General features: G+C 41.0%; 1 protein-coding gene across 3 annotated transcripts in view; it reads right to left on the bottom strand.

Moving 5' to 3' along the window:
* Window positions 1–12,441, bottom strand: part of MTF1 (metal regulatory transcription factor 1) — a 28,808-nt gene extending 16,367 nt beyond the window's left edge. The window contains exons 1-3 of one of the 3 annotated variants that reach the window (XM_031962182.1): window positions 12,221–12,441; window positions 10,510–10,559; window positions 9,903–10,364 (exon numbers count right to left, since the gene is read on the bottom strand). In XM_031962182.1, the coding sequence (XP_031818042.1) occupies window positions 9,903–10,313 (411 nt within the window). In that variant the 5' untranslated portion in view covers window positions 10,314–10,364; window positions 10,510–10,559; window positions 12,221–12,441. The remainder of the gene's footprint in view (window positions 1–9,902; window positions 10,365–10,509; window positions 10,560–12,220) is intronic. The other 2 variants (XM_031962181.1, XM_031962183.1) reach the window with 2 other exon arrangements.
* Window positions 12,442–12,644: the final 203 nt, after the last annotated feature.

Raw genomic sequence — 12,644 nt, forward strand, 5'->3', positions numbered from 1 at the left:
AGATCTTCCTGACTCCAAGTCTGGTGTCCTAGGTGTACCACCTAGCTCCCAGATAGCTAATTACTTATTACCATCTCTACTTGAATGTCCTGGTGTTTTAAACCTCTCTCACCTTTTCCTAAATTCTCCTATTCACACTTTCCTATTCCAGTCCATGGCATCATTTCCTCAATCACTTTAGATGTAATCCCTAGTCATCTTTGACTTATATGTCTATCACTCTCTTTGCCTTGTTCCCTTAGTCTTGCCAATTTTTATTTTACACTTTTTAAAAAATCCTTCTTTACCTTTCCTATTGCAATCAGCATAGCTCACATCCTTAACTCCCTCAAAGACAGACTATTACAAATGAGTCCTCCAGAACAGCATCCCCATTTCTGATAATATTCAGTTGTTTTTCAGTCATTTCTGACTCGTGACCCCATTTTGGAATTTGCTTGGCACAGATACTGGAGTAGTTTGCCATTTCCTTCCCCAGCTTATTTTACAAATAAGAAAACTGAGACAAAGTTAAGTGTCTTGCTCAGGATCACAAAGCTAGTTAGTGTTTGGGGCAGGATTTGAACTTGGGAAGATGTGTCTTCAAGAGCATTGTTTCATCCATTGCACCATCCAGCTAACATCCTAAATACCACTTTAAGATTCATCTTTCTAAAATACATTTTCAAAAATATTCAGGGACTCCTCATTGTATTCAATCTAGTCTATACTCTAATTTAGCATTCAAGGCTCTTCACACTCTATGTATCTTCCACTGATTCCCTCTAGCCAAATTAATATGTTCATTCTTTCCTGATTATGTCCTACATGTTCTTGTCTTTTCTCCTTTTCTTATGCTTAAAATATCCTTCTCTCTCTTCTACTTATTTATAAACTACCTAACCTTAAAACACAACTCCTCCATGAAGTCTCAGTCAAGTATTCCAGATTTGGGCGATTATTCCCTTTTATGAACTTGAGTTGCAGCAAATATATTGCCACTCAATTGATGGTTAGCACACCAATTCTACTTTCTCCCTTCTTTCACCTCTCCTTTCCCCTCTCCATGTAATTACTTATGGGACAAGGACTGATGACAAATCCTTTGTGCTTCCAATAGGAAAGGATACCTTAGATGACTGAGATTCCTTCCAATTCAAAAGGGCCTATGTTTCTTTGTACCCACAGATCTAGCATGATTTCTACACACATAGAAGGCACAATAAATATTTCTTAACTCTGACAATGTAATCACAGTTTCATTACATTATCTATTTTTGCTCTGTAATACCTAACAAGGATTTAGCATGTAGCATCACAATACCAATATGTTCACAAGTTACATATCCATCTGATGCTACTAAAGAAACCTAAAGAGTACTTGAGTTTTTAAAGTCGAAAGAACTAGGCTTTGAATGGAACCAAAATTTCCATGACTAATGAAAAAGAGTTTATGACAAGAAAGAAGAGTATTGCCATTCTTCAGTCTCCTCAAAAATCATATGATGAATGGGACGCTAGATCAACAAAGTATAAATTCCCCTTATTCTTTCTTTTGCTTGAATCAGTTAAGCCTAGAAGTTTAAATGGAGGGAGTGTGGCACGGTCAGTTGCACATTTTTCCTTCACTTCCATTTCAAAATGGAAGTTGTGATGTCTCTATTGGGTCTGTAACCCAAAGAGATCATAAAAAAGGGGAAAGGATCCACACCTGCAAAAAATGTTTATAGCAGCCCTTTTTGTAGTGAAAAGGAATTGGAAATGAAGTGGATACCCATCACTTGGGGAATGGCTAAATAAGTTGTGATATACAAATGTGATGAAATATTATTGCTCTATAAGATAAGAACAGACTGATATTAGAAAAGCCTGGAAAGACTTACATGAACAGATGTTAAGTGAAGTGAGCAGAACTAAGAAATCCTTGCACACAGCAACAAGAGTATGTGAGCATCAACTATGATGGACTTTTCAACAATGAGGTAATTCAAGACAATTCCAACTGACTTATGATGGAATGAGCCATCTGCATCCATTTGATCCAGATGTGGATCAAAGCATAGTATTTTTACCTTTTTTATTTGCTTGTTTGTTTTTTTCTTTCTCGTTTTCTTTTTTTCCCCTTTTTGATCTGATTTTTTTGTGCAGAATGACAAATATCAAAATATGTTTAGAAGAATCACACATATGTAACATATATCATTGCTTGCTATCTAGGGGAGGGAAGAGAAGGGGACAGAGGGAGAAAAATTTGGAACACAAAGTTTTGCAAAGTTGAATGCTGAAAACTATCTTTGCATGTATTTGGAAATACAAGATATTATTTTTAAAAATTGGAAGCTGTTACACCATCTCACCCCAAAGAAAGCAGCTCTTTGCTATGTTTTGTTAGATGCCCAAATTCTGGGGATCTAATTTTGGGGAATTTAATACTGACAACTCTTTCAGAACATATATTTTACAACTGAGAGGGATCCTTAGAGAGAACTATCCAACCCCTTCATTTTATAGAGGAAATTGAGGCTAAGAGAATAGTAGTTTTCCAGAGGCCAGGCATACAGCCAGTTTGTGGTAAAGATGTTCAATTCTCAAAGCAACTATATCACCTTCCAAATCTACTTAACAGATAATCTTACCTCACTACTGGGGAGAGAAAAAAATATCACACTCCTGAATTTTCAGGGGTACCAAATTTTGTGAGAAGGGAAATCCATGCAATGTCCGACTATATCAAGCGTACAAAGGGCCTTTAACCCTTGAATCAGGTTAGGTGAATAAAGAATGATTCTGTATGGCTCATTTCAATAAAATCAGTCTTGTGGTATCAATTGTTATGATTATACCACCAAAAATAAACTGGTTTTAATGGATCTCGAATATTAATGTAACTAAATTAATGTTAACCTTGAACAATAAAGAGAACTGTTACTGTGAGAGGGTTGAAGAAGATGGCTTTAGCTTCTATTTCAGGGAATGAACAGAGTAGGGCCATGTTAGATTTATTTAGTATTTATTGGATCTGAATTATCATGGAAAAATTCTAGCCTGGAAGAAGGAAACATACAAACATTCAACAAACCAATTTGGAGAAGTCCGAATGCAATATGTATTTGTGTGTGTGTGTGTGTGTGTGTTCATATACACATTATAGTTTTTACCCATCCCAGTCAAAAGTCAGTCAGTAAATACTTTAGCACCTACTATGTACCTATGCTGTGCTAAGTGCTGGGGATACAGAAAAAAGTGAGCCAATTGAGATCAAAGGAATTTAGGAGGAGTGGTGGTCATAAGATGAGAAAAGTACTATAAAAGCTGAAGAAAATTAGGCATTAAACATATACCAAAGAACAAAATAGCCTTCAAAGTCTTGGGTAGAGCAAAAAAGGGCACTAGAGCTCCACAGACAAATGAAAGATGAAAGAGAAATGAAAAGAAGTCCACAGAGCAGGATATTGGGACCCATTTACAACCCCCTGGAAAATTAAACTTGATGATCTTAGAGGTCTCCTCTAAATCTAAAACTCCACAACTCTTCTTTATTGCTTCTAATCCACAGGCTACTCAACTATTTCCACTAAGCATTCAATGAATAAAGGCATCCATGACTATAAAGATAGTTACCTCTACCAACTCACCCCCTTCTATCAGTATGGCTGTTGGAACTCCTCTCCTCCTTTCCCTGTTTTTGGATTTCTCTTGATCCTCACAACTTTCCCAATGCATGTGCTCCAACACCAGAGCTACTGATGCCCAAATTCTATCTACGCCCTTTCCAACTACCAAGAAGCTCCTGGAGTCCTGGAGCTTTCTCTCTCCTTTAACTTCTTCTATAAGGCACTCTGCTCAAAGCTTTTCTCTCCTCCTTTTCTACAGAAGACCTCTCATCTACTACTCTGCCATGGATGGAATTCTTGCTCCCAAACACAGGACAAGAGATCTGACAATTAGGAACCAAGGTAGTATCTGATTGATGCCACAAATCTGGCAAGACACAGGAGTCTATGTCTTGTGCTACCATAGGCCAAGACAGCAATAATCACGCCCATCTGTTTAGGACATTTTGTTTCATAAACATTTTTATTTGATCTCTGCAACTCTACTATCAGGTAGATACTGCAAGTATTTCCACTCCCATTTTACAGATGAGAAAAAAGGCTGAGAGATAAGGTGAGGAAAGTCACATGACTGGTAAGAGGTAGGCCTGGAATCCAGGGCCTTTGGCTCCAGGTCTAGTACTCTTTCCAGATGCTACACAGTTTTCATGTATTCCAAATTGTAGTCTTAAACACATTTTCCCACAGAAAAATAACATTATTGCTCTAATACATAATATATATAATGTGCATGGACGCATACACATACTACATACTTGTGTATATATAAATGCATATGACTACTATTGAGAATACAAACTCCTCAAGGCCACAAACAACCTCATTTTTAACTTTGAAATGCCAGTATTAGGCACAGGGCCTGGCATGGAAGAGTATTATCAACTTTTTCTGATTGCTTGCTAGAAATCTATAGAAACTGCTTGCTATAATTCAAAAGTTTCATTCTAGTATGATCAAGTACTAGATATCAGTAACTTTGAAAGTAAAACAGATTTTTATGGAATACCTATTTATACATCATTTTTATATAATCTTTATCAGGAAAAACTTAACAAACTCTCACAACCAACCCGTAAATAAACTTTTGGGAGGATAGGGAGGTAGAGAAAGGGTCAAGTCAATATTTTCATCAGTATAAGAAAATGCCCAAATCAACATACCTATGGTTAAGTTCTATGTGCCAGGCACTTTCCTAAACACTCTGGATACAACGAAATGAAGAAATGCAGGCCTTGTTCATAAAGCACTTACACTGTAATGGGAGAGATAACACATAGATAACATACATAAAAGGGGGGAAAAAAGATACTCTCAGAGGGGAAGGCTGTAGAAGCTGGAAGGATCTACAAAGGCTTCGTGTAGGTGATACTTGAATTGAGTCTTGAAGGAAGGGAGCAAAATGAGGCAGAGGGGAGAAGGGAGAATATTTATTCCAGGGTGACAGCACAAAGTCAGAGATGGGAGATATGCAAGGAATAGCAAGTGAATCAATGTGCGTGGATCAGTGCAGTTGTAAAGAGGAATAAGGCATATGAAAACTGGAAAGGTAGAAAAGGAACAAGTGGTAAGGAGCTTTAACTGCCAAAGGATTTTCATTTGATCCCGGGAGAAGTAAAGAGCCACTGGAGTTTACTGAACAGAGATAATATAATCCAACTTATGCTGTAGGAAAATCATACTGACAACTAAGTGGAAGAAAATCACTGAAATCGTCTAAACAAGAGTTGGTGAAGGGCTGAAATAAGTGGCAAAGTGAATGAAAATAGTTGATATATATGAGAGATTGTGAAGTTTAAAGGTCTCAAGATTTGGCAACAAACTGGATATGTAGGATGAATAAGAGTGAGTATTCCAAGGATATCACTGAGACCTGGGTCAGATGATAGTGCCATTGATAAGAAGAGAGGAGTTCTGGGTAAAGACAATGAGTTTTTGGCCACTGGAGACCTAGCTGAAGAAAGTAAGAAAGTTTATAATCACTTAGTGGGAGATGGGATATTGGTCCTTAAAACTGAATGTCTATATGAAAGAGGCTCCAACTTGCTCTGCTAGGCCCCAGGAAGCAGAACTAGGATAAATGGGGGTTGGGAGGAGAGAGGTTGATGTTTGTCCTTTCTTCTCTAAGAGAACCAAGATATGAGGGAGGTGATACTGTGACATGTGGGTGAATTGGATTTTATCTATGTCCAGTGACCAGATATAAATCAGGACAACTGGAGATGTCCCTGGATGCAGTGGCCTTTTTAAGTTAAGGTCTTCAAGAGGTCTTAGTTTAACTGAGGCCACACCCATTTAGTGATTAAAGCTAAAGAATTAAATGGAACTAGGTTCTGTATAACTCACTGGGAAAAAAAAAGTTTCCCGATAATCACAGCAGTTCATAAATAGAACTACTACCCTGGGAAGACTTGAGATGTTTTCATGGAACTGGATGAGCCCTATTTGGTGGGAACATTATACACAGCATAGATGGAAGCTGTACTAGATGCCCTGCTAAGGCTCTTTTCAATTCTAAAATTTCAGGGATTCTCAAACTTTCTTTGCTTAAGAGCACAATCTATTCTTTGTCATGAAGAACTGTGGCACACCAACTGTTTAAGGTGGCAACTCTATGGAAGAGTCAAGAGACTAATGTATACTGCTTCCCTTCAATAAGGGCAGCCATTCTGCCGATGTTCTGAAATTAGTACATAGAGTAACAGTAATTCTGTGATAATTATACTTACCATAGGGCAAAATGCAGACACCAACAGCTACAATGCACACCCCACTATGCATGGTGGGTCAATAAAATTTACATTAATCAAAATTATTTAAATTTTCTTTTTTCTACAATAACACTAGGTTCAAAAATTTGCAGCAAACCTAACAAAATCTGTATCACTCTAGCATGTCACAGCACACCCTCTGAAAACAGCCATTTTATGTGGACAGCGTTCAGAAAACTCTCAACAAAATATATTGCTGCCATCTCTAACAGATCTTTATGAATAAAAATAAGACCACTATACTGGCATATTTTGTTGCATTATAATGGCATCTTTGGGTTCCCTCAACTATCAAACAAAGTCCCTTGACTTTTCCTTGCCAATTTTTGGGGTATCTGGCTTTGAACCATGGCAGACATAAGAAGAAAATGGTATGCATTTATCACACTGTTGGCAAAAATAGTTCACTTTCATATAGCACTTTTCATATAGTTACAACATACTGTATATACATCAGCAATGATCCTATAAGGTAGGTGGTACTGAATATCATTAGCTTTATTTCACAGATGTAGAAACTGAAGCTAGGAGAAGCAAAGTTCTTTGCCAAAAATCCAAAAATAGTGTCTTATAAAGCTGGAACCTGAACACATTCTCTAGAGTTTGGGCAGCGATCTTACAGGCAAACAAACAGATGTTTGGATGAGTTGGTAGATAAAGCCTCTTTAACCCTCAGTGTGCTCCAGCAAGATCATAGGGAGGGCATGGACTTAAAGGATGAGAAATACTGAACGAGAACTTCAAACAGAAAGAGTAACTGAACCAAATCAAACTTGACCTCCTAATCCAGATTTTACAATGCATTGAAGGAAGCAACCATCAACAGTACTGATAGTTAAAAAAAAAAAAAAAAAAAAGAACAAAATTATGATAGGAAAATTATTAAAGCTACAAGACCAATAAACAGCAATAAAATTAATAATAAACATCAAAGAGAAAAATGCAAATACCAAAGGTAAGACAATGTAGCAAGTGGCATGTATTGTGCTATCTTTCTGCCCCAAAGTAAATATTTCCCAGAGGGAAAGCTAACAGGAGCAAACCATGAAGTAGTTCTACAGAGAAACTAATCACAGAGCTATTTCTAAAGAATTGGCAAGAAGGAAAATCGGACTGAAATTTTGTTACAGATGAGGAATACTCTAGAAAACAGAGTAAACCAAGCAGTCTTCACTTCAAAATGGCCAATCACTGAGATAAAAGCCAGCCACAGGCCAAACTTTGCCCGGGGCCATCAGTGCCCCAAGACTAAAGCACTCTCTCTCCTCATCTGATCCTACTGGAGTCCTAAGCTCCCTTCTATATGGGAAGCCTCTCCAGATCCCTCCAGCTGTCAGTATTTTCTTCCTCCTCCTAGTTACAATGCATTTATTTGCTAGTTCACTCAGGTAGAAAGGAAACTTTTATCTTTGCATGTACAACACTCAGTAACTGCAAGGAGTATAGTCACTTAAGTGTTTGTTGCACAGAGTATAGAGCTACTTTAAAAATGCTTGTTGGGGGCAGCTAGGTGAAGCAGTAGATAGAGCAGCCCTGAAGTCAGGAGGACCTGAGTTCAAATCTGACCTCAGACACTAAAAACTTCCTAGCTGTGCAACCCTGGGCAAATCACTTAGCCCCAATTGCCTCGGAAGAAAAAAAAAATGCTTGTTGAATTGAGAACTTGCAGACAGCACAAAGAGACCCTGAAACACTGGCCTGTTCAGTTTAGAATTCACCAATAATCCCATTTAAATTCAAAAAATAAGAAGGTGGCTCACAATGAGACCAAGATATTAGTAAGGATTACCAGGGTTCCAATCAGGATTTTACTTTCCCTCTCTCCCAGAAAAGTACAGATTACTTCAAAAACTCTCAGGTAAAATCCAGCCTGACCTTATGGCAGTTTTCAGAACAGTGAATAAAACTTCTCAATAGACTTTATGAAGCATGAACACCATTGAGCTCGGTTCTTAAGAGCTTAAGATGAACACATCACAAAGGTTGATTGATGGATCAATCTAGATTTGAAGTTCAAAAACGCTGATTCAAATCCTAGTTCTGCTACTTATTACCTGAATGGTCTAAATCATTTCCTCTCTGACTCTCTCTCTCTTCCCTCCATGCTCATCCCCTAGGTCTAACTTTCTTCAGTGGCAAAAACAAAGGGTTGGACTAGGGATCTCTCAGGTCCTTTCCAGATTTAATCCTCTAAACCTATGAAAATAGATGTATCCACAGTCTTGTCCTTCACCCATATTTCTTCAATATGTTTGGGTGAAGATATGATAGGTTTTTCAGAGCAGTGGCTGACACCTAATATGTTGGTAAAATCAAAACTCTAGTATTGTAGATTTAAGAGCTAGAAGGACCTTAAAGTCACCTAGCCCAATCCAGATGGCATCTTGAACCAAAATAATGATGAAACAAATCAAATTTTGCATTTTGTTTTTTAAAAACTTAAATGCAGAACTCTAGGACAGCAGAAACTTGAGAGAGCTGATTGACCGCAATTCTAAGGCTATAATGATCCTCTTTCTTAGTGAGTTTTTGCCAAGGGCAATAAATTCTCCAATTCTAACCCCAAATAGTAAGGAAGGGGAAAAAAAACGATTTTGGCATTCTGTGCAACTGGCATCTGTCTAGTAAAACTTTCTATTCAACCACAGATACTGCTGCTATTGCTAGCCCATTTTTACCTGATTTACAATAATAGTTTCTAGAAAACACACATGACTATCTCTAATGCATACCCTTTTTGCCTCTAATCAAATTGTAAAGTAAAAATTTTTTTCCTCTCTTTTGGAGAATTTATTTTGTCTATTATTTCACTGAAATTGTTATAAAAGATACCTAATTTTCGATTGTGAGGCATTAAAAATTTACCAACACAATTAAGTTTCAGCCAGGCTCCCAGCATTGTCAATCTAAGAAGCCATTAACATATATTCCCGAGAGGGAAAGCTCTAATGTAGCAACTGTCCCTTTTCTTAGGCTTCTTCACAGAAAGGAGCAATCATTTCAACATCAAGTCTGTGGAATTACCAAATAGTTAAGTTTCCATTTTAATACTCATGGGGAAGATGAACTGTAAAGTACTCATTTATGTATGCTTAGAATTTTTTTTGGGGGGTGAGGCAATTGGGTGAGGGGTTAAATGACTTGCCCAAGGTCACACAGCTAGGAAGTGTTAAGTATCTGAGGGTGGATTTGAACTCAGGTTCAAGGCTGTACTCTATCCATTATACCATTTAGCTGCCCCTATGCTTAGAAATTTCAAAGTACTGACACACAAATCCAAAGAGTGTGTGTGTATGGATATGTGCATAAGCCAATAATCAAAACAAAAGCAAAAGACCAATATACACAAACCAATTCTGAATGAATATCTGACAAATAAAAACTCAATGTAGAATACCATTCTAGGCCCTTTTCCCTGAAAGCTCTTGTTTTTTTAAACTGTTCCCCCTGATAACCTTACAACATTACATGTCTAAACAATAGATGGATGCAGACTTTCCTTTGATGCCAAGTTAGGCTCCTGGTACAGGAGCTTACTTACTTCTTTGCGCTTTGTTTCAGGGCATTCAGACTGGAGGGTGAGAGTTGCACCTTCAATGTTTCTTGGCATTGGTGTCGAACCAGGATTTATGGTTAAATGGATCTGATCTGGAGAGATGATGTGCTGCACATAACCCTGGGACATTCCTTCATGATCTATTAAGTGATATCCCTCATCAGGACCCCCTACTAAAAAAGGCAGGTGTTCTCCACATTGTCCTTCATCATCCTCATCTTCCAGAGTGCCAGGATCCTGTTCAATGAGAACAGTTGTCCTGTCATAAATTGTTCCAGACGAAGAAGGCACCAGTCCGTTCTTATCCACAAACCTGAGTATTTTATCATGATGTGACAGTTCATCTTCCTCTGCCTCATAGCAAATGACATTGTCATCTGGACTGTTTTCCCCCATGGTTCAACAGAGCTCAGTGCAATTGTGTGATATGGGAAGATGAGGACCAGTCTGCGAAAGAACAAAAAGAAAGTTAAAGGTCTACCACATGAAGTAAGCTGCTTCAAAATCTAGGAGTCCTAGTAATATTATGAAGGTCCTCTTTAAAGTACTTTTAAAACCTCAAGAAGACCAAGACCAGGCAAATTATAGGTACCGTAGCCTTTGTGGCTTCAGTCCGTCTATTTTGTAAGGCTCAAGTCAGTCCTAAAAAAAAAAAAAAAAAAAAAAGTGAAGATACCACACAAAAATTTATGAATGTATTTTTTTTTAAATATCCAATGATCAAACAGTTGCCAAAGAAGAAAGTGAATGGGGTAGAGATGGAAAGCCTAAGTTGATATAAAAGAAAACCCTTCTTATATCCCTCAGATGAGAATAGGACTCTCCTACTATACAAGTTGCTAAACATGGGTGCTGGGACTACACCCTCAGGCAGCTCCAAAGGAGGTTGCTTCATAGTTCTCCTGGTACACCCAACCACAAGCTACTCTCTATGCAGATTTTATGTTGGGGACGGCGGGTGGAGCATGAATTAAACAGGAAGCTTTTCTTCTTTGAAACAGTGAACTGCAATCCCCCCCCAAATCTGACGCATCGAGTTTTACAAGTGTGGGTGAGGCTAAGCAGAACACGTAAACATAGGACGATTTAGAAAGTTTCAACGTGGTCATTTTTCTTTTCCGCCGGAATTTCAGCCTTTAACTTTCTCTTCCAAGCGGGTGCTGGAAATCCTACCTCAGAACGGAACGGGAAAGCCGCCTCTCTAGACAGGGGCTTCACCAACTATGGGGAGAAAGAGGCTGGAGGAACCAGATTAGGAAAGAACCTTTCTGACCCCTGACTCAGGCTTATGCAACTCCCGGGATGGATGCACTTCACTGCAGCTGGGAGGAGGGACAGAAAGATAAAGTACCCTGGGCCCCAGCCAGCTGATAGGCAAGCTCGCCAGTGAGGTGGCTGGGCTGGGAGCGCAAGCCGGGGCTGCCTCGGAAGGGCTGAAGCATGTGCTGGGAAGGGAGAAGGAAGGAGAGAGTCTGGGCCCGCTTCCCGGCGGGGTTCCAGGGAATGAATGAAGCAGGGAGAGCCCTCCGAGGCGAATGCCCTCGGCAGGGCTAGTAGTAAAGATAGAGGATAAGATAGCTAAGGAAGATCCTAAACCGCGGGTGTTGGAGAGAAGGTCAGGAGAACAAAAAGTGTGTCTGAAGCGGGACCTATTTGATCTCTAAGAGAGAAGAAAAAACGCTGGGGTCCCTGTAGGGGGTAGGCTCAAGGTGCCCTTGAGGGGGCTGGGGCCCGAACGCTTCACACTTCCAGGAAGTTGGGGTGCCTGCGTCCCCCGCCGGAGGCAAGGCCAGAGAGGCTCTGCGTCCCACCCGCCTGGTCCGAGCACCCCAGGGAGGGGAGAGCAGAGGGCTCCGGGCCAGTCCCACGGGCAGAATAGGGGGTAGGGGAGCACTTAGGGTCCCAGGCCAGGAGCTGCCGATTCACTCCTTATCCCAGCGAGGAAAAGAAGAGAAATGGGGGTCAAGGGAGGGTAAAAGAAGGGATGGGCGGGCTGAGCCAGGGGTGGGGGGTGGGGGGAAGCAGGGAGGCCTCAGCCCCAGGCAGAATCCCGGAGGAAGCCGGGTGGGTCTCCCCCGGGGAGCAGGGAGGGGCCGAGGCATGGTCTCCATGGAGATGGGGGGAGGGGGGATGGATCCCCGTCCCCATGGAGACAGAGGAGGGGGGTCCCCATGGAGACGAGAATGGGAATCTCTCCTCCAACCCCCGGAAAACGTTTCCTTTAGTCCCTAAGGGCCGCGCTCCCCGACCATACTTCCCACGTAGTCTCCACTCCCAGGTCGACGCCTGGCTCCGGCTCTTACCTTGGCGGTACCCGGCAACGACAGCGGCGGCAGCAGCTCTTCCCCTCCCCAGCGGCACCATGATTGCCCCCCACCTTCCCCCCTTCCCTCAACGTCACTTCCGCTTCCGCTTTCCGGAGGAAGACGATACAGAGGGAGTTGCCACCGGGTCTCCTATGCGCGCCGCGTGCGGATTTAACCAACCACTCCCTCGAGAGCACAAACTCAGGGCGAGGGAGGGAGGAGGGTGTGAGTGCCGAGCGTCCAATAAATGGTGGGGGGCGGGGCCAATTGGGAAGGGGCGGGGCCGGCGGCGGGCTGCCCCCAACTGCTGGGGCGGGATCGCGGTTTGGGTCTCGATCTCCTCAGGTCACGTTCTCGGTCTCGGTCTCGAGTTCTCTCTCTCTCTCTCTCTTTCCCTCGCTCGCGCCCTCGCGCGCTCTCT

The sequence above is a fragment of the Sarcophilus harrisii genome, chromosome 3, assembly GCF_902635505.1.
Source record: "Sarcophilus harrisii chromosome 3, mSarHar1.11, whole genome shotgun sequence".
NCBI classification, from domain to species: Eukaryota; Metazoa; Chordata; class Mammalia; order Dasyuromorphia; family Dasyuridae; genus Sarcophilus; species Sarcophilus harrisii.